This window comes from Nematolebias whitei, chromosome 3, assembly GCF_014905685.2.
Source record: "Nematolebias whitei isolate Nwh7 chromosome 3, NemWhi1, whole genome shotgun sequence".
Classification (NCBI taxonomy): Eukaryota; Metazoa; Chordata; class Actinopteri; order Cyprinodontiformes; family Rivulidae; genus Nematolebias; species Nematolebias whitei.
Window position 1 is genome coordinate 10634704 of NC_056500.1, and position 22902 is coordinate 10657605.

At 38.5% G+C, this 22902-nt stretch overlaps 1 protein-coding gene across 1 annotated transcript; it reads right to left on the reverse strand.

Annotated features, from left to right (window-relative positions):
* Positions 1–238: 238 nt before the first annotated feature.
* Positions 239–17302, reverse strand: rexo1 (REX1, RNA exonuclease 1 homolog). The gene is made up of 16 exons (XM_037674518.1): positions 16991–17302; positions 14529–16315; positions 14326–14427; positions 10995–11205; positions 10768–10916; positions 8429–8566; positions 8089–8212; positions 7730–7852; positions 5744–5884; positions 5531–5644; positions 5375–5448; positions 4104–4214; positions 3871–3986; positions 3656–3794; positions 2089–2209; positions 239–646 (listed from the first exon to the last, which is right to left on the reverse strand). The coding sequence occupies exons 1-16, from the start codon at positions 17157–17159 to the stop codon at positions 558–560; spliced, it is 3708 nt and encodes a 1235-aa protein (XP_037530446.1). The 5' UTR covers positions 17160–17302; the 3' UTR covers positions 239–557.
* Positions 17303–22902: the final 5600 nt, after the last annotated feature.

Sequence of the window (22902 nt, forward strand, 5' to 3'; positions counted from 1 at the left end):
AGAGAATATGTGCAAGTGAAAAAATAAACAAAAGAAGTGCATTTACAAGCAACAGACTAAAACATCAATGCACTTAAGTGTAAGTAGGTAGTAGTAGCTAGTTTTTTCATTAGAAGTGAATGTATCACAACACATGAGGTACTCAAATTTGGGCCCTGTACAACGAGAGCAATTTATTATAGTGCAAGTCAGACTGGAGGCGCAGTTCTATATAAATTTAAATGCATCTGCTCGGCGACAATGCCCCTGCTTTTCAAGTCCTTCCATACAAACGTTTTGTTTACGAACAAATCCGAGGCCTTAAAAAACACTGCTCAAATAAACAAAATAGTTTTAATCTAACAAAAACTAAAGTATCAACAAGTTAATGAAAGTCATGTTCATTTTGTTTCCTATTGCTTTGACGGTGATGGCGACTCTTTATGGACACAGTGTAACGACGTCGACAGCCCTCTAAACCCCGCGTCGCGTTCGCCTCCTGAACTCCTGCGTTTGTCTGCGACTCGCATGAAGACAGGAAGTTAAACTGATCAACGCGCAGAGGGAGGGGTTGTGGGTCATCTTTTGACCTTTGTATCCTCCTTGATCTTCCAGAGCATCAGCTCCATGCAGGCGGACGCGTCTTCGCTCGAGTCGTGGCCCTCCACTGGAAACACAACGCAACATGTCAGCTGAAACATCTACATCAGAATTTATAATGAAAATAAAATAAACATTCTTCTTACTGCATGTATGCGCACACCCACCACCTCACACATTACAATGCAACTTAACCTCCAAATCGCCTTTGAGATCATATTTAAACACCAGGAATGACATCACTCTATTTTAAAAACCGTTGGTCATATATTAAAAAAAAACAAAAAAAACAAGAGAGTGATATTAACCCAGAAGAGAAAGTGCTGAAAGGATGAAATCGTGAGTGTAAATTAAGTTTCCAACAATCACAAGCACAATTAAAATATTTTATAATGTGAATAATATTTCTTCAATGAGTAGGTTTCAGTATTTCTGGTCAAAAGTGCAGATCAGTCTGATGTCATCAAGTTTTTCTGTAAATTGTACAAAATCGAAAGACAGCGACACCTGCTGGTGACTCGAGCACAGTGCAGGTAAATAAATAAGATTAATTATTAAGATCCACAGGCTTCCTTTGGAATCTAAGGGGGCAATTCAAAGACTACTCGTTATTGTATTTATTAGGGATGTATACACTGAATAGTTTAGCTTCAAACGGTCTCCATGAGCTTGATATTTGACCTTTTTCCGCGGTGTAGTCTCATTCATTTTGATCTAGATTTTGTGTTTATCTCCTTCAGGTTTCTCGATTATTTTGCTTTAGTAACGTGGTTATACAATTTCTTGTCATATAAATGGACACTGTGCTCCTCTATAAGTAGTGCTTACGACAGTTATTTATAATCTGATTCTTTGATTATTACAGGCATATTGTAGTAGTGCAGTATACACTATACTGTATTGTTTATTTGGTGCTTTGGTTTTTGTTTTGCAGTTTTTATGTATTTTGTTGCATTAAAACTTCTAGATGATTTTCAATAGGTTCCTGTTAATTTTTTTTAAAAACAGATGTTTGTCATAAGAGTTAATTATGATGGCGACACTGCATTTAGTTTGTTACTTTAGGGAGGGTGGAGACCTGAGGTCACTTAATAAACCTGTTCAATGGGAGCTGTGTTTGGGGAGCAGCTCCACTCGTTGTTTTCAGTACTACTTTCTCATTGGTGCACTCTGAAGGTGTGTTCATCTGTAGATTCCCCTGGCGCCCACACACTTCCACAGTTTGACCTGGATTTTACAACCATACCATCACCAACCAGTTTAACTTCATAGCTCAGAGGAAAAACTTTGCACATCAAATAAAATAAGGAAGTTTTCTCTCAATTTATCAGAGTAGAGTTATTTGAAATATGCACAGACATCTGTTAAAATTATGTTAAACTTCAGAATGACTGCAGAACTTCACTTGTTAAACAATTTAACAAACACGGGGCGAGAACAATTATTACAACAATTCTTGCCATAAAGTTGTGAAAACACAACAGCTGTTTGTGCGCCAGTCTTTCTCACCGTTGTCCTGGATGATGCGTTTGAGGTAATCGGCCATTAGGTTCTTCAAGGCACGTTTGTAGGGCAAACCAAGGCGGTGAGGAAACACGACGGATGTGTCTACGACTGAACTGTGGATGAGCTGCAGCCAAGACAAACTGCGTCAGTTTCCCACTCAAATTAATGTTTATAAAGCACAACAACAGTTTTAGAGTTTAACTCTCAGGAACATTTTTTGTCCATCATAGAAATAAAGATGGGACAAAGTTGAACACAAATTTCTGGATCGCAAAACTTTTACCAAACTTGACAAAAAAATCTTTTAATAAAATGTTATTTGTGACTATTTATTAAAGCAGATATTTTCATCCTTTTTTGATAATAATCTTTTAAGCAGGAAATTATTATTTTTTTGTGACATGAACGACAGAATAAGATGAAATAAAACATTTAATTTTCATACATTTCCATTTACTTCTATTGTCCAAAATTAAAGGTAAAAATTTTTTTTGAGAGCTGCCTTTTTTATCATTATGTAACATAAAACTTTTTAAAGCTTCAAATAAATAAACATATTAAAAACATTCCCTTTTGAACATAAAACAGCAAAGTAAGGACTACCGGTACATGAATCAGGAAAAATCATCACCTGAAAAATTAAATAAATCTCCCTGAAGTGCATTTTTATTTTTTCGTCAGGAAGATGTTTACATGGAGAGGCAGGAATTAAAAATTGTACTGCAGCCTGTACTAGATGGAGCTTTTCCTCGGCGGCTTCAGCTTCTGGTTCTGTCTCTAGTGAGAATTTAGCTTGATGCTAGGCCTGTCACGATAAAAACATTTTGCTGGGCGATTAATTGTCTCAGAAATTATTGTGATAAACGATAATATTGTTTGAAATTTGACAATAATTAGTAATTATTGTCAAATATAAGGAGAAATGTTGTATAATTTGCTTTGTTGTAGTACTTTTTTTAACCACTGGATGGCAGTATAAGACTGTTTGAACTGAAGGATGGATAGTGAGGGAGCGAGCAGCGTCTCTAAGAAAAATGGGAGGGAGGCCCCTTGACGTGACATGAGCTGTCTCTCGTTCCTGTTTTTCGGTTCTCAAAATGGCAGACGCTCGGTGTGGTTTGAGCATAGCATTTTTCACACAAAGCTTTTAATAACAAAAAAATCAGTAAACAAGTTCTCAGCTTCTTTTTGCAGAGAAAAAACTTTTTACACAAAGGCACGGGTTTCAACCATGAATTTTGAATCTTCGACAAGATGTAGGTTTTTTTTCTCCAAGGTCGGCCTGTTAGCTTAGCTCATAGCTTAGCTTCTCAGCTTAGCTGCTTTTAACGATCCAAAAACACGATTTTGGATCGTTAAAACAGATTTTAAAGAGAAAAGAGGGTCAGCGAAGAGCACAGGAGTTGAGACTTTTGTCATCCAGCGTCTTCAGTAGAAAGAGACACGAAGAAACGATAAAGCCGATAAAAGAAAATGAGGTTGATAATTTTCATTAATCATGCGATTAATTGATTTATTGTTGATCGCGACCGGCCTACTTGATGGTCGAGTTGATGAAGAAGAAGCTCACCTTCAGAGCGAGGAGGTCGCTCTCCAGGCTGTGTCCGATGAGGATGGACTCGGCCCTGAACATGCAGAGCAGCACAGCCTGAACATCTCTCAGAGTGATGGTGACGCTCTCCAGGTCTTCCTCCGTGACGCCTGAAAATCTGACACACGAACAGGAGCGTCAGATTTGAAACGGAGCCGCAAACCGGCTGTCGCCGAGGACGGCCGCCAACTCACCGCGTGTTGTAGTCGACCACTTTGCTCTCAGGCTTGACGAACGTGTCGTAGATGACTTTCATCGCGGAGTCGATGACGGTGACTCTCGTCAGCTCCAGACCCTGCTTTGTGTAGCACTGAAGAACGTTCAGATAAAAAGAATCACGTGACTTTAATAACTCGATTCTAAGGTGAAGTCACATACGAGACGAACAGATTAATGTCAGATCTTTACCGTGTCATATCTGACTCACCATCTCACAGTCCAAAGCAAACACTCCTCCGTTTCCGTCTGGGGGAAGCGGTTTGCTGAACGTCGACACGAAACCATCGAGCGACTCTTTTCGGGCGTCCTGAACGTGTTGCTGTGGAAATACCAGACATTTTTCCTCATGTACTCTAATCATTTCATCATCGTGCGAGTTTAACATGCTTTTTGCTTTAATTGCTTGCATCATAAATTAAACGATGATTGCTAGTTTCAATCAGTTCTTATTAACAACTTTTATATTTTCTTTTGCTTTCTTTGCGAGTTTTGTTTTTTGAAGCATGTTGAAAAGTATAAATGGTGTAAAATAAATAAAAGCTGGGATAATCAGTATGAAATAGAGAAAAGTACTGTAGCATTCACTGGTGTTTAGCGTATATATTAATATATATCTTAGATCCTTATATACCGTTTCTTTTTATACTTTATATTTTTGCTATTTTTGGGTGTAACTGGGACCTTGAGTACACAATTTCATTCCACCTCATGTACCACATGTGATGTGAATGACAATAAACTTGACTTGAACTTGGTGTGCAACTACATTAATGTATACTAATATATTATTATTATTATTATTCTTTCGGCTTTTCCCTCTTCAGGGGTCTCCACAGCGAGTCATCCTCCTCCACCTCACTCTGTAAATAACTCCAACTACCTTCATGTCCTCTCAAACTGCATCCATATATCTCCTCTTTGTTTTTTTTAACATGTATACTAATATATGTAAAAAAAATAAAAATAAATAAGTATGAGCTAACAAAGTAATGAAAGAGTAAACTGAGTAAAAATACTCTTTGTCTATATTTGGCTTATTTAACAACTATTTGTGAAGTTTCAAATTTTCTTTGACTTTTTTCTAAACTAATTAAAAGTCCTGTTTTATATTCTGATGCATGCTCAATAATCCAGGTAGAAAAATCTAACAAAGTTAAGATAGGTCCTCTGGACGGATTAAAAAAAAATTTTAATTTAAAAAACTTGTAGAACAGTTTCTGCCCTGAGGCTGTTAGACTGATGAATCCCTAACCAGAGGACCCAATTTAACTTTGTACATTTTCTGTTTTATATGAACGACCCAAATGTAAGAGAACTCAAAATACCTTCTTGTTTCAGCAGTTTGGTTGGTGACGTCTGTCCATTAAAAGCCAAAATTGTTTTAAATTTGATTTTTTTTTTTTCAGCCAGCATCTTAAAATAGCGACTCTCTGACTTTAGCTCAACTTCAACAGATTGAGGGGTTTCATTTTCTGCTACCTTTGCGAGTTGGCATCCTGGAGCTCCTACAGTTGTGGAGCAGCAGCTGTATGTCGTCTCCCAGCCTCCAGCAACTGAGCGGCGGACAGAAAGAAATAAAAACACAACTCCCAGGCGCTCCCGTTCATAACTCCGCTCTGTTGACTGAACACTTACCTTTATGTCTGCGTAAACGCCCCCAGTGATAGCTACACTCCTCTTTACGCACACAGCTGCCTTTTACGTTGACCTTATACTCTGCGCCACAGCGACAGCATATTTTGTTAAAGGCTGAAAAATATAAACATATTTTAGCTTGAATTTAAAATAACAGGCGAATAATGTAGATCTGGCATAAATTGCATTGTGTCAAAATGAGAAGTTGCTCACGGTCCAAGATAATCTTTTTCTCTGGCAGGTTGTGAATGACAGCCTTCCCGGAGGCCTCGGGGTTTAGCCGTGGGTATCCGTGCTCCTGGAGCTCCTCCTCTGACATCAAGTACGCCTTCAGCTTCCTGTAAAGGACGGCTCCTACAAGAAGGCAAACATTGAAATGACTAGTACTGAAATAAAACCCATGCTGAACATTTAATCAGATGTAAACACAGACGTCATAATTTATATCTTCTAAGTTGAGCGTTTCGGCGTCTTAGCTAAAATATTCAAAAAGCTTTTAAAACAACATATTATAAGTTAAAGGGTTCTAAAGAGGAGAAACCATTAAGCAGCATGTACAAGAAGAAATATTTTTACACGAGGAGAAGTGGCTCACCACTATCCTACTAAAGCCAGAATCGCAGGGAGTTTCACAAATATCTGGAAATGATTGTGGGCGCTCTCAGACTGCCTACCTGTGATGCAAGGGGTGTTCAAATAAAACTCAACATTATACCAGTCTCAAGATCTAACAAGGTTAAATCAGGTCCTCCAGCTGGAATCCAAACAGAACTCCAGTCAGCCATCAGGTGAAAAGGAGGAACCCAGACTTAAACCAGTGGTCGTTCTGCATGTTGCAGGAGTTTCTGAGAAACTGAGACGTTTATTTTCTAAACACGACGTCCCAGTGGCTTTTAAACCCCGGCACAAACGGAGTAATATTGTGTATGCTGTTCAGTGCCAGGAGGGCTGTGATCAGTCTTACATCGAGGAAACTAAACACTAGCCAAAAGGATGGCCCAGCACAGAAGAGAAACATCATCAGGCCAGGACTCTGCGGTCTACACTCATCTCCAGGCCAGCGGTCACTCGTTCAGGGATGAAGATGTTCACATCCTGGACAGAGAGGAACGATGGTTTGAGAAAGGAGTAAAGGAGGCCATCTTTGAGAAAAGAAACCGTCCATCGTTAAACAGAGGTGGAGCCTCCGGGTTCAACTGTCCCAGTCCCAAACTTACAATGCTGTTATTGCTAGTGTCACTCAGCCCTCTGTGAATAGCGAGTGGCAATCAGAGCACTAACTATCGGTCGTTAGGCTGATAGAATAGAATAGAATAGAATAGAATAGAATAGAATAGAATAGAATAGAATAGAATAGAAACAGCCTTTATTGTCCCACGGATGGGAAATTCAAGTGTAACTGCATGGTCCTCCTTTATCATGTGAACAGCTAGTTTTGGATGTCAACAGCAAACTGGTTGATCCACTATGAGAAGGTGCTGCTTATAAGACTGAGCTTATTGCAGTTCCTCTGACAAAGTCTTTTGGATCAAAGATGAAACGTTTCAACAAGTTTGTTTTTTTAATCCATCCAGAGGACCTGACTTAACTTTGTTAGACCAGTCTCAAGAGACTTCACCAGCTTCTAAGAACCCGTCTCAAACCCTACTGAAGGTTGTTTCTGTACCTCTGTAGGAGTACAGCTGGATTTGTTTTTTAATTTGTGAATTGCAAACACTAAAATAGACTTGGACTTTCAAGAAAAAAAAAAATCTGCTATGTAAAACTTGCTGGTAACTCGGTAGCATGGGCTGTAGCCTTTCGGCTTCGGGCAATTGTTAAAAAAAAATTGTGTGGAGCCTTTAAATAGGTACTGTATTAAAAAAAACCTCTGCTAATTAAAAGTGATAAACAACTTCAAGAGATTTTCACTGATAATTTACAGTGATGTGGTCAAACTAATCTGTTTTGTTGTTTTTAACTGAAGTGATCTCTGATGTCAGGTCCCAGGCTGACAGTAAACAGGAACTGAAGTTTGTCACATTGCTGTTTGAAAAAAGTCACAAGTCTGTACTTCACACAACGATTCTTTATTTTTCCTCTTTTAGTTTCTCGTGTTTTGGGATTTCATTAGATTTTATTTAGTAACAGACAAAAACCACTTTCTGAGAAAGAAAAGAAAGTAGCACAAGCGTTCATGTGATCCTGAACGGTTCTTACCAACGAGCCTCTCCTCCTGCTGTTTACCAGACCTGTTGACAGTGAAGCTGGTCGTCGCTGCAAGACGACCGCCCAGGACCTCCTCGTGGGACTGGGGCTTCCTTTTAGCTCCTGTAGCTTCTTCTACAGAAAACAAACAAAAAAACAGACGTCTGTTCACTCTAATTTACCAGATCTGTAGATTTAGGAAATACTGTATCATAACGAACTCACACTGAGTTTAGCAAATGTGGGACATTTGATGCAGTTTTTAGCTTTGTGTAGTTTAGATGGAAGTGAAGTAAATGTTATTTCTGTTCTGAAGTGTAACAGTGTAAAAAGTGCATTATTTCTGCTGTGCACGAACTGAGGGTACGGACTGTTTGAAGGCGAAGGAGAAGGGCAGCTTTTGCCTCGGAGCTTCTTCAGCGTGTTGACGGCTACGTTGAGGTAGATGCTCTTGCTGCTGCTGCGCTCATACACCAGCTTCTCCTCGTCAAGGGCCTGAAACAAGAATTACACACCTATTATTGTGGAAGCCTCCATTTCTGGCACTGAAAACTGAAACTCTTATCAGAATACAATTATAAGGGCGGTGGAAACTCAACATTTGCGGGAATAAACGGACATTTTGTTTCTAAACAGGAACTTAGGCAAACAGAACCCAGATCTTGTAAACCCGCTCTGACGGCAAGCTGTTGGAAATCACGTCCCTCCTACCATGTGGAAGGCAGCTTCCTCCGAGGCACAAAATTTGATACACTCGTCTATGAAAGTGTTGAGGTAGCGCTGGCGGACGTTCGTGGGAACTTTCGCTCCGAACTCAATAGGGATGACCGGACGCTTCATCGAGGTGCTCTGAAAACGTAAACAGAAAAGACAAACGGTCCTCACTGGACAAGAACTCTGCAAATAACCACCAAAGATGTACACAGGACTCTAATAAGACCCATTTGTTTGTATGCGTGTATACGCACATGTAACTTTTTTTAGCTACAGTAGTCCCTCGCTACTTCACGGTTCGACTAGCGCACACTCGCTCTATCGCGGTTTGTGCATGTACAGTCCAAAAAAAATTAATGTGCAAGACACACAATTGTGGACTGTACAGTAATATCACTGTACTCATGGTTGTGAAAAAGTTAATGACAAAAATAATAATAATAATAATTCAGACAAGCGCCACCATTTTGTAGTTTTCTTTCACTCAGCCTTCACTGTACCGTATTTTCTCAAATTTAGAGCAAAGCTGTGTCTCAGTTGAACTTTTACTTAATAAATGCAATTTGATGGTCAAAGTAGCTGCATTTCGCCGGGGCGGTGCAGCTAATTTGACTTGCTCCAAGCAGCGAGCAGAACGAAGGTGGGGGCGATATGGCAAGCCGATTGTGTCATTAATAGCTGGTGAAGATTTTCAGTCATCTAGGACATGGTAAATTCAAAAAAGTTCAAAACAATAAAGTATAAAGTATAATAAATAACGTCCAGTTGTTTTTGTCTTGAACTTTTTCCAATTTGTAATTATAGCCACGTTTAAATTACATGATACAACGACATGCCATACACCTACTACTCTGCTGCTATCAAGTGGCTGAAAGTGGTAATGCTAGATGTTTTTTCACATCAGAATGAATGAAAACGGTCATATCTCAGCTAAAAATTAGTTTATAAATATGGGACAAAATCCATAAATATGTCGCTTCGACCCATAAGTCGCAAGGCATGTAAATTATGTAAAAAAGTGCAACTTATAGGCTGAAAAATACACTAATCGCCACTCAGACGGACTACATTTCCCTCAAATCAATGTTGTGCTGTAGTGTAGTGCCTCTGGCTGCTGTTTTCTGCCGAACAGTATTTTTGCAAAGCGAAGTCATGACTGCTGAACCGGCCTTTCAAACGAAAAATTTAATTCATGTCACATGGAAAAGTTTTTTAAAGAAAGTTCAACTTTACAAACACAAGATTGGCAAGAAATTGTAAATCATGCTTACTAAGTCTACTAATCATGCATGCGAAGTCTTTTTCAACTGGACTTCTTATGGCTGTGCATTCAAACGCTTCTGGCGGCGAACCGAAACGCCAGCGGAAGATGCTGACGATTAAAGAAAAAGTGGAACGGGATGGTTTGACAAATTTCAAAAGCGATTTGAATTAAAAAGTGTTTCTCTGCACGGAGAGGCTGCGCCCGCTGATACAGCAGGAGCGGGGGAGTCTGTTAACACGACGTTCAAAGATCTGATCACCGAGGGGGGTCTACAGATCTAAACAAGTTTTTAACGTGGACGAAACGGGCCTGTTCTGGAAAAGGATTCCATCTCGCACTTTTATTATGAAGGACAAAGCCTTGAACCTAACACCCACAATAAAAGAAGGACTACTGTATTGTATTTGTACTCATTGCGTCTGATTTTTGTTTTTGCCCATATTGATTGTATTTATTGTGTTTTATCTTATTTCTATATACTGCAGTGTCTGTACAGCATGTTGAGATGAAAAGAGTTAAGAAACACACTCTTAAAATTAATTTGACCTTTGACCTCATAGCTTCCCCAAAGTCAAAACAAAGCACCTTCCAACCCATTTTCGTAGTGATTTTCAAGCTTTTCCAGCGCCTTGCTGTGTTTACCTTACATCCAAAATAATCTGTCTGTGCTAATGTCAAAATCTTTGACGAATTATAAGTCAATATATTTAGATATGTACTGTAATAGATGTTAATCAGTCTTTGAGAAAGACCAATTATAAACTTCTTAAGCCCGTTTTTGTTCAAAGTACACTAATTTAAAATAGGATTACAATACAGCCGTACACGTAGAATAAAAGAGACAGTAAAACAATCCAAGTCATCCTTATTAAAATCAGCTGGATATTTTTTGAGCTGAAAAGCAAGCCATTAATTCACATTAGCATTTTAAAGCATTTTATGCTAAATTTAAGCAAGTTTCTAACACAAAAAGCACCACCATGCAATGTAAGCAATTTGTATAGGGCTGTAAAATAAAATAATAAAAAAATACAAGAGACTAGATAATTTTACAAACTGACGTTTTGAATACCTTCAAGGTGGGTGTGTGAGCCACCCTCTTCTGTGTGACAGTAGATGAGGTCTTGGACAGAATCCCAGCTGAGGTTTGGGTCTTGACACCCTGAAGGCTCTGACTGGGGGATAAAACTCGACTGGTAGCTGGTTTATCGTGTGCAGGACCTAATCAAACACACGTTCATGAGACTTCAGTCTCTAAAAGTAAGTAGCAGTTTAGCTGGAGCGGAGAGGGACTCATACTTGTCTTAGATGGTGCAGCCTGTGGGTTGGGCCGGTGAGCTATCCTCTTTTTTTCTCCAGAAACGCCAAGGCTGGAGCTCTTCGGGGCAGCTTGGACTGAAGCGGAAAGCTGAGCAGCTTGCTGCTGAGCGAGCTGCATACGCTGAAAGCACATCTCCTGAGGCGTGGGTCTCTTATACAGTCGTACCACAGACTTTGAAGGTGCTTCAGTCTGAAAAGAACAAAAACGTATGATTTGAAAACGAGGTTTGTGTGTCATTACAGAAAACGTGACTTTGAAATGATCAGAATTACACAAGTCAGTATAAAGAAAAACGATCATAAGGTTATTGTAGTGAACCTGATCTGACCCTGATCTGACCCTGATGACCCCAAATCTATCAGATGGACAGGGACTGTTATTTCATTGATCTGAATACAGTCTGAGCCATCTGATGACTTTCTTTCTTGAATTAATCAAGCAGAAAAGACAATTCTCTATGATCATCACTGTTTTACAAAATGTTTGATAATCAAAATTGTGTTAGTTCACCCAATGTTACAGGTTGAAAAGAACTACTCATTTTTATTTTACATAAACAGTAAGTAATGATTTTTATTCCTCATTCAAAGAAGAAATCAGGTTAATATGCATTTCTTGATTTTCTGTCTGAAATGAGCCAAGCAATGTAAGTGTGTTAAAGGTCGGTTTTCGGTCAACTAAAATGTTTACCGAGAAAGATGTCATGTTTAAACTTTTTCAGAAGATTACCAAGTGTGAGACTCCACGAAGTCTGAAGTCCTACAATAATCTTTCTGTTCGTTACTAAACAATCCTTGATTTTTAATAACATCTTACATCATAAACCACACCTCTATTCCTGGTCCATCGACCAATCAAAAGCTCTCAAATGAACCGGAAGTCGACCCATTTAAAATGTGGCAACTTCCCAGTTCATGTTAGAATTCAAGAGAATTCCGGAGAATTCCAGAGAATTCCAGAAGCTGGAGAGCCTGAGGAGATGAAGAACTACAGAGTTGCTGGAGTTGAAAGATTCTGTTAGAGTCTGAGAAGTTCTGAAGAATGAAAGGAGTTCAGAGTTCTTGGGTGCAAACGCGTTCAGGATGATCCAGAGACGTTTTGGGATTATAACTTCTGTTTGAACAAACCACACACGACTATCTAAGGATTTCAGCTGCTCTCAACGGAGACGCTGAAAAGTCTGGAGGATTCTCTATCGAGCTGATTTACGTCAACCAGGTAACAGTCTCCTCTTCGATTAAAGTGTACCGGAGGCAAGCTGAGATCTGATGAAGCGTGCACGTTCTGGTCAAACAGATTAATTCCCTCACATATCTCTCTGTAAGATAACTCCATTTCATCTTAAAACTCTCCTCTTTCTCATAAAATCAGTACAGATATTTTAGAAATATCTGAAGCAAAGTCCTCGTTCACCGCCGAGTGATCGATGTCCCTTTTCTGTGAAACTTGTCTGTTATTATTTTCATATTTTGCCAAATTAATGTAAATGTTTGATGTTAAACTTTGATTCTGAAAATAAATGGCCGCATTCACTTTGATGGGTCAAAGATAAATAACGTCTCTCGTTACATTTCTGTTAAACTCAATGCACGACATTACACAGTCAGAAAGATGAGGAACTCGTGAATATTGTATGCATATATATCTCATATATTGTCATACTACATTATAAAAATCACTGTACTCATTTAAACAATTTACAAATATTACACTAAATACTAGTAAATCAAGCCTAAAACTACTAAAGCCCTATTCACACGGGATTAGCTTTACCTAGGGACCACATGCTATTTGTAATAATTACGGAGATTGTCTGTGTTGTTAATCCTGTGTGAATTGGCCATGTCAATAATTTGTAAAGTAAAAATTCCCCTGCAAATTACCTATTATATTTTGCTGAACTCTGACGTCCTGTGATAATACTAATCTGTTGTTTGGCAGAAATGGGCCGGATCTGAGGAGTAATTAGGTGGTTTTTGTTTCCTGGGTGCACTTTTATTTGCTTTTGGCTGCATTGGAGTGCATAAATAACCTTTTGTGTCCCGGACCAGCAAAAGCCTATCGACCCATAACGGTCCCCAAAAAAATAAAAGGCTGAAGAGAAGACACAAGCAGATGCTACGCAATATGCAGCGTGTTAACATCATATCCGGAAGATGTCCATAAACTTCAGCTAAATCTCAGGCTTTGGTTATCCCGTGCGAATGTGCCACATAAAAAGCAGACGTCGGGGAGTAATTTATTTATTACATGTGGCCCCTAGCTGAAACTAATCCCGTGAGAATAGGGCTTTAGCCTTGTATAAAACCAACAGAATGCTTCTTCCACAAAATATTTAAATAAATGATTTACGTTTGTCACAAATTAAAGGCAGCTGATCAGATGAGAAATATCTCTTCAGACTTTCAGCTTTCCATTTAAGCATGGAGCTGGAAAACCACAGAGGAAGTAATTTCATTATCATGTCTTGTTTTGTTTTTTTGTGTGTGTGTGTTTTTAACTTCCTTGTTTGGTATAAATCCCCACCTGTACTAAATCACAAAAGTGTCGAAGCATGTTTTGATATTGACGCTGAGGGATTTTCCTCTCTGCTCACTGGAAACAGAGACAATAATCCATGTTGGATAGTTAAGAACTTGACATACAGTGGATGATGAACAGAGAGATGACGTTGCTGGATTGTTTATTTATTTTTAATTTTTCCCAAATCCATACTGTTCATCTGATGTAGACAGTTCTTTTGCCCTCCACTTGTTCATTTTCCTCATTTTTAAGCACAGTATGCTGCCGGGGTCACGTACGAGGGCCGGACAAAAAAAGTGAGAAAAAAAAAAAAAAGAGCCAAAGTCCAAAGAAGATTTTTTTTTAAAGATTTTTTAAAAAACTTGGATTACGAATGTTATAAAAAAAATTAAAAATTAATTAAAAAAAAGATTAAAAGTTTGGCTCCTTTAATGTAAAGTCTATTTAAATTTAAATGTTTACACAGTACTCTATCAGAGGTTTTAAATATTTTCAGCTTCAGACCCACAAAATAAGTGGCAGAGGCTTGTGACCCCAAATATTGCTAGTTTAAGTGTACAAGTGTGGTAATATTCTTAGTAAACGAGGGCATAATGATAAGACTGATTTGATACTACTGTACTTATTAGTACCAATTGTGGTGAAAATATACCTTTAGCCATAATTTTTCCTGATAATTTGTTTATTTGAGGACCCTGAGGTGATGTTCCATGAACCCAAACTTGGTAACGGCTTCTGTATATGATCGAGTCTGAGAAATAAAGACATTTAAGGAGAGAAACTTACATTTCCTTTGGCAACAAAATGGGACACTCTCTTCTTCTGACCAGGAAAGAGAGTGGTTAAAGTGCTGTCTGTTATTTTCTCCTCCTCTGAATCTCTTGATGGCTGAAAGTGCAAAATGTAACTTTACCGTTTAAATTTAAACAACATTAGAAAACTCTTATCTGATAAATGGAGAGATACTTGGAGGAGAGAAGTACCAGTACCTGCTTTGCTTGCCTTCCTTTGTCTTCCTTCTTCACATGTTTGGATTCATTGAAGATCCTCAGACACTCCTCCATGGGATCTGAGTCAAAGTCCAGGTCATCCTGGAACCTGGAAAAGTCCATTTCAGCACCATCGGCCCTCTCCCAACTCGTCTTGCTGCACTCCATACTGAGGTCATCCTCGGAGGAAGATGGGGAGCGTTCCACAGCCTTCCTTTTGTTCAGACATCCCCTCTTTACTGCATCGGCTGATTTCCTCACCAGGACCTCTTCTACATCATCGTCGTCGTCGTCGTCCATCACAATCGGCTCAGCCTCATCTGGGCTCTCGTCTCCAAACAGATCTGCGTGGCTCAAACTCAGACTCTGCTTTTTATTCCCAAGCTTCTTTTCGTGTGAAGAGCTGGTGTTTTGCTTTGCTTTATCTTTGGTGTTTGCTGAACTGACTTTACTGCTGCTACAACTGGGTTTGCTCATTTTCTTTACATCTTTTTCTCGTTTACGGTCAAGTTTGCCATTTTTGTGTTGGCGGTCCTTATGCTTGCTGTGCTCTTTTCCTCTGTCTGATGTTTTGAGTTTTTTGCTTTCTGGTGCATCTTTATCTTGTTTGCTGGAGTCCATTTTAGTTTTTTCCAAAGTCTTGAGCTTGGCTTCACTTCTCTTTTCATCTCTGCTTTCCCTCTGGACTTTATCTGATGCCTTAACCTTTGTTGTGTTTTTACTATTCTCTATCTTGCCATGACTCTTGTTCTCTTTTTTCACACAGACTTGGTTTGAGTTTTTTATCGGTCCTTTGTCTTTACTAATACTGGCGCTCTTTTGACCAGATGATTTGCCAGTTTCCTTCTCAGGTTTATGCACAGTCTCAGATTTGCTGCTTTTCCCGTGACTAGTTGGATCTGCCGCCTTCCTTTTGTCAGAGAAGTCCTTATGTTTAACAATTTCCTGAATGCCCGAGTCCTCTTTTATCTTTTTCGTTAATGCACATTGCAAACGTTCTGTCATGTCTTTCCTAAAAGCCTCCTTCGCTGATCCATTTGCTTTTTTTTGTTGGAGATTGCTTAGCGACGTTGGTCGATACTCTGTCCCAGAACTCTCCCCATCAGAGTCAGAGATGGTGTACTTCTTTGTGTCTAGACTAGGCGGCAGAGGCTTTTTTAAAGCTGAAACGCAACCCTTATTCGACAAAACAGTCCCAGATGCTGTGCATGCTTTGCTATAATCCGTTTTAATGGAGGCACCCTCATCCTTCTTGCTCTTCGCTGTGATTCCAGCTGAGTAGTTGGACAGCGGGTCATACTCCATGTCTGTAGAGGGTCTAGATTTATCTACAGTGTATTTGAAGGATGTGTTTTTTGAATATTTTGGGCTGGGCGGAGGAGAGGGAGGTTGCATTACCTGTGTCTGAGTTAAAGACCTTTTCAGGGAAGTAGGAACGTATTCCATTGAGTTGCTGTTGTGGCCCTGAATGTCTGAATCCAAGGTGTACTTGCTGCACCCAGGAGTGAGATTATATCCTCCTGATGTGATCTGATAACTCCCAGGATCGTAAGCCAAGTGCAAACCTGCTGCTCTACTTTTAGCAACATTAGATGACGACAAACTGGCGCTCTCGGTGGGATTGTATGGTTCATCCCCGATGCGAGAGAGTTTCCTCTTCTCTCTCTCCACCTGGCTGCGGACTTCCTCGATGGCCTTGTTGACGAGCTCCAACGCGCCGCTGAAATCTCCATTCTGCTGCTCCTGTGATGTCACAACTTCTGGGTTGAAGGGATCGTATCCTTGTTCTGAAACAAAACAGGAAATGTAGTTTTAGCTTTCTGTGGGGCTTTTCAAAATAAATGTGCGAACGTTCTCAACCTAAAGGTAATCAGATCTAATTTATTACCATTTTTGAAAAGTGAGTGAACAGTGAACCTACCAAGTCCTCAGTTTTTAAAGACTCAGAGCTAGATATGCTTATCTAATTCGTTTAAGCTTAAAATGCTAAATGTTTGGAGACTATCCCACTTTATTTGGATGTACATTTAGTTTTTTTTAAAAATGTAAAGAATGTGTACAAAAAAAAGGGCTGCACTAGTTTATGAACTGTAAAGTGCACTTTTTAAAAAATAATTTTAAATGTAAAGAATGGGCTTAGAATAAAATCAGCTGAGAATTTAATATTTCCAATTTAAAAAAAAAACATTGTTAGAACAAGAAACTGTTGCAATGACAAAACTTTAAGGTTAAAAAGTCGAATTCAGACGCTCTCAGTTTCAGTGTCGTCATTGTAAACCATTGATTTGTTGTGCTGTAAAATAATTTAATGTTCCAATTTTAGATCAATTAAGCTCGTTAGCTGCACGAGCATCACATGAAACCGGCTTGGATTCACAGCTAACAGCACGGTTTGGACTCCGCTGGCACAGAAGCGACACTAATCGAGTGAATTTGGTATATTTAAGGAAAAATGGGAGCACCTTTCTGCTCGAACTGGACGTCTTTCTGCCTCTTCGCGTCTACCGGAGCTCCGTAAGACGAGCGTCGTTGCTGGCTGTGCCTGAAGTGACAGTACGGTCGATTGCAGCCGATTTCGTCCGAGAAAAACGGACAGTCAAGCCCTCGGAAGAAGCCAGTGGACCTCAACATTATCTCCGGCTCTTCCTCTCATTCCCGCTCCGGCTTCTGGCTCAGCTTCGGTTTCATTAAACGAGCTGAAAACTCTGGAAGGAGCGATGAACAATAACAGCGACTCTAAGGCGACATGTTGGACAGAACGAGAACAGCGGAAGTCTCGCGAGATCTTGTAGTCTCGCGATCGGTTGGCCAATTGAGACGTGGCTAATGAAATTCAATTAATTACATCAAGAGCATAACACTTGTGGTTTTTAATGTTTTAACTTGAGTTTGGCATTTTATCCGTTATTTTTAGTAATTTACTAAACTTTTGGGAGAAGATGCCTTTTGGCTTATAGTTTTGAATTGCTTTTATTGAACAAAAACAGATTGGTTGTCCTGAGCACAGTCAACTGGAAAGATTAAACAAAACAAAAAAAAAAAAATAGACACTTATGATTGTAGCTCTGACACCCAAGGTGTGATAATGTGCCACAGACAAAGTCAAAAGCTTATTTGGGTTAGTAACTAACCATTCATCTCCTGCCCTGCAAAATGAGTTACTGATTTTTTTTAACATGATGAAACTGTATAAATGGCAACTTTCAATGCTAGGGGAGCACATCTATTAACATTACAACTTTGTACACAAGACGTTTAAACAAACTTTTCAATTAAAAAAAAAACAATTTTATTATTATTATTTGCTTATTTGAAGCAACAGTAATAAAAGCCATCAATTGATGCTCCATTTGGAGAAATTTATCAGGAACTTGTTCAAATTATGAAGGGGAGCAGAAAATGTTGAGCCTTTGAAAGAGCCTCTTCATGCAAGTTTCAGAGCTTTAACGTTGGCCATCGTGCAGTGTCACAAAATCTCAAGTTTAATATGAAGACGTCTTCAAAGCAGAATGAAGTAGAAGAGTGTCGTCACCAATGGAACTCCAGCTTTAAAAGGCCAATTTACCTTTATACATAATGTTTGGTTAAAAGTAAATTTAAAGACGGTTTATTTTAATCACTGAATTTCTGTAATTGGGGGTGAGATGGGTTCTCCAATGCAAATCAAGTGCAGGTCCACTGTCGCCCTCAGATCCCTGCAGAATCCTGAAACACAAAAAAAGCAAACTCCAAAAAAGTAGTGAAATTTACATTAAGAGATGGCGATTAAATTCAGAGTTTAAATCCAAGGCTCCTCGAATTCAATCCTTGTTTGATACAACATTAAAAACTTCCTTCAACCAAATTTTAATTTAAGCAGCAAGTGAAAGTTTAAGTAAAATGTCAAATCAAAGTTATTACCAAAGTTATTACAACTGGCCAGTTTAATTTTCTATAAGCTCATAGAATTACAAACATCAACAAAAAGAGACTGACGTGCAAATCCAAGTTAATTTTACAGAAGTTTACACTACAAGAGACAACCCTTCCACTTACCAGTACTAACAAATGGTGCAAGAAACTGGAGGTTAACAAATTTATGCACAAGTTTAAAATCTAAAATTTTAAACGGCTAACAAATCTGGCTCAATTTTACTCAATACAATAAAAAAACTAGACATTCAGCTGAGCCACAGTTTAACATCAAACGATACCTACACACCAACTGTAGCTCCACTGGCAAAGTCCAAACAGGAGCTGCTCAGGCTTTTTATGCATTTCTCAAACATGCGGTTTGTTTTGTCTCAGGTGTGCAGGGCAGGTAATTAGTGACGTCACAAATGGCAACTTCTCAGGTGTTTTCTATTATTTTAACAAGAAGTGCCTATTGATCAATGTTTTTTTTAGAACTTGACATTATACAACACCAAGCACTAAGAATCTGGACCAGAACCACCTCTAAAGCAGCACTTAAAGTGGAGATGGGAGAAATGTCTTTAGAATTAAGAACACATCTAGCAAGGATCAACTTACAAGGAGATAACCTGGACCATCCAACATGTGACATTTTAAAGCCATTTTGGGAAAACGTACGGAGGGAAACAAAAAGATTTGGGTGGGTGATTCATGAAAAGGTAGAAAGTAAGCATTTAAGTAACAATAAGTCCAACGTTTATTATAATAAAATAAAAATAAAATGTTCTGATTTACACAGATGCATCCAAAGTCCCAACAGGGAAAACAGGCATTGCAACATTAAATCAGAATTTCAGATGAAACAAAACAAAAAAAAAACACAAGCAAATCTAAAGCACGAAGCATCAATGAGTCATCGAGGCTCAATGAGACTAACCTGTATAAATAAAGGTTGAATGAATCATTGAACAAAAACTGAAGGAAAAATAGCAGAAAGACTGGAATGAAGAAAACAAAAGGACGATGGTGTTTTAAGTTTCAAAGAAGAGTGAGGGAAATGAGAGCGGGAAGGATAAAGTTCAAGGTTCATTCGCACCGCGTGTGGTACATGAGGTGGAATGAAATTATGTACACAGGTTCCCAGTTACATCCAACACTAGCAAAAATATAAATTGTAAAAGAAACAGTACTAAGGATCTAAGACATACGCTAAACACTAATAGTATAAAACAATGCGCCGAACAACAGCAGCCCGAACATGAGTCTGTGTGAGTAGATGAGTATGAATACAGCAACATGAAATAAATCACCAGCATGAGATCAGCAGCATGGATAATCAGCAGCACATATCAACAATCAAAGTGGCATTACAGTGATGTATTTTTTTTTCCCACAGTGATAATTCTGATTAAGGATTTATGAGTCTAACAGTGCAACTGGTAGAGCTGCTGCTTCTCAGTGAGAAGGTTGTTAGTTCAAATCCTGGTCCGGGGGGACTTACTGGGTGGACTTTGCATGTTCTGTCTGTGCATGCGTGGGTTTTCTTCGGGTACACTGGTTTCGTCCCACAGACCAAAAACATGCATGTTAGACTGACTGATAACTCTAAAATTGTCCCTGAGTGTGAGCGAGAGAGTGAATGGTTGTTTGTCTCGTTTGTCTCTATGTGGCCCTGTGATGGACTCATGACCTGTCCAGAGTGTACCCCGCCCCTCGCACAGTGACTGCTGGACATGGACACCAGCAACCACCATGACCCAAAATGGAAGAAACGGGTAAAAGATAACGAATGGATGGAGTCTAACAGCCTCAGGGTAGAAGCTGTTCCTCAGTCTAGTGGCTGTACACTTATTGCGCTGCAACCTCCTGCCTGAGGGGAGCGGGGCAAAAAGTGTGTGTGCTGGGTGAGTGGGGTCTTTCACGATGCAGGTGGCCCTCTTCCTGCATCTGGATTTGTAGATGTCTGTGATGGTGGGGAGGCTGACTCAATCGGTCTTCTGTGCAGCCTTCACCACTCTCTGCAAAGCTTTTCTTTTCTGCAGCTGTGCAGCCTCCATGCCACATGAACAGAAGACAGAAGAGAAGTGAAATTATTAGGAATGCACAATATTAGATTTTTGGCTGATATCCGATATGCCGATATGTTAAAACTTAATTGGCCGATAACCGATATCAATACCAATATTTTTTTCCCAAGACCTACTTACAGAGGCTACATAGCTTTCTCTGCTGTGGAATACTATTGAATATGGAATACTACATTATTCTGCATGGTCTTTGTCAATTTGGTCTGCTACCAAAATGCAGAAGCCAAAAAAGGGACTGAAAATGAAATAACACTTCAACTTGGTTTATGTTTAGTGTCAAATTTATTCATGATATTTACTCTAACACAATGACGACACTCGAACACTGCAAATTTGTCAATTTTCACAAATCTAACCTCAGCCTGTTCACAAGCGACAAGTGAAAAGCACATAAGTAGTAGTGCATTAATAGATATACTTGACACTTTCTTAAATAAAAAAAAAAAAATTAAAACAGAAGCCTTTTATATCAGTGAGTTACTTTGATGGAAGGGACGATGTCAGATATTTAACTTTATCGCTAATATCGGCCAATACTGATACCATGCTGATAATATTGTGCATTCCTAGAAATTATTAAAAAGAATGAGATTTGGACACACTGGACTCAGAATACACAAACATGAAACAGGAAGTTGTCAACATTGTGGCGAGAGGGAAACAATAGCGTGTGTGAGTTTAGTATGCCAGATAAATGAGAGAGGATGAATGATGGAGGATTTTAGAAAGATAAAATAGACATTTAGTGTATCAAACACACTACAAAAAGAGTCAGGAAGTAAAAGTATTCAAATTTTAATTACGTTGTTAATGAAAACAAAAATGGTTAACAGACAACATATTCATATGGTACAGTAAACAAGATAACAAAATATATTTGCACTCACTCTCCACATCAGTAGGGGGCAGTGATGCACAATAAATGTTGTTTGCCAACACAAGAAAGAAGAAATGTTTATTTTTGTTAATTTTTTATCTTTATTGAAAAAGTACAAAACAATACAATAAAATGCAGTAAACAGTAATGATATAACAGACGCCAGGGGGTTACAAACACTGAGACAATAATTTACAATAACATATTACATAAATATATTGAAGAGAACACATAAGGTACAAGTTTTTATGGCCTTCGTGTTGGTTGAATATTTAATAGTTTTGATGTATTGTTTGACCTCATTTTCAAAAATGGAGATAAGAGTGTATCGACATTTATGAATATGCCATTTGGCTAGGTATATAATGAGATTAATAATATAGAACTGTTTTTCTTTAGCTGTTGGGTAGTCAGTGAAGCCAAACAAAACATGTTCAAAGCAAAGTAAAAGATCTGGTTCTATAAAAGTAGAAATCAAAATACAAATACTTTTTCAAAATTGAGTCGAGAAGGGGCAAGACCAAAATAAATGAAAGACATCTTCTGGGTTTTCATCACAAAAAGAGCAAATTATATTTATATCCTTGTTAAACCGTTGTTAATAAACTTTGGATGGGTAAAATCTATGAATAATTTTGAACGATACTTCTCTTACTTTATTATTTATCATGCATCTGATTGGTAAAGTCCAAATCCTTTTCCAGTTAAGGTTATTAATAAAGGAAATGTTTCTTAGGGAGTGATTTTATTTCACAAATGAACAAGGTTGATCTGCTTGAGTCTACTGATATTAGCTGCCTATTTACTGTCAAAAGAGGCTCCTCATGTATCTTTTGTTTTTCAGCTCAAATAAAAGCCTTTTACAAAAATTTGAAATAAAAAAATACAAATACGGACAGTTGTGACACTTTTTAGTTACTTCTGTATCCAAAGTTGGCCATTATTGAGAAAATAGTCAATTATTAGAAAAATTGTAGAGTAAAACAGCACGAGCTTTTGTTTTGAAAGGTTTTAACAGAAGTCATGAGGTGCATCTTGCAAACAGAAAGCAAAAAAAAAGATTGTTGAAAATAATCAATAATCAGATGATCAGTCTCTAAACATGTGCTTTCTGTCTGAAAAGGACACCTTTTTTTTACCTTCTGGCTATGGTTTACCAACAGAAAACCAGTTTCAGATGATTAACAGACGTTAAGATGGGGTAAGTCCATTAAACAGCCAATATATGAGATAATTATGTCACCGTTAAAGTGATGTTCTACTAAAATATAACATGCACACACTAGTCAGGTAAAGTGATGCTTAATGTGTTACTATACATGAGAAGTGGAAGGTAAGTTGTAAATAGAATATGCTTCATTCTTATTTGTCCAACATGGCTCCACAGTGTCCATCAGGGGGAGACAAACACCTGTTCACTGTTCTAATCACAAGTTTGGACAAAAAACACGTTGCTGTTGCATCATTTTATTCCTCTGGTGATGTTTGTTGTGCTGAATTAGGAGTTATGCAACAA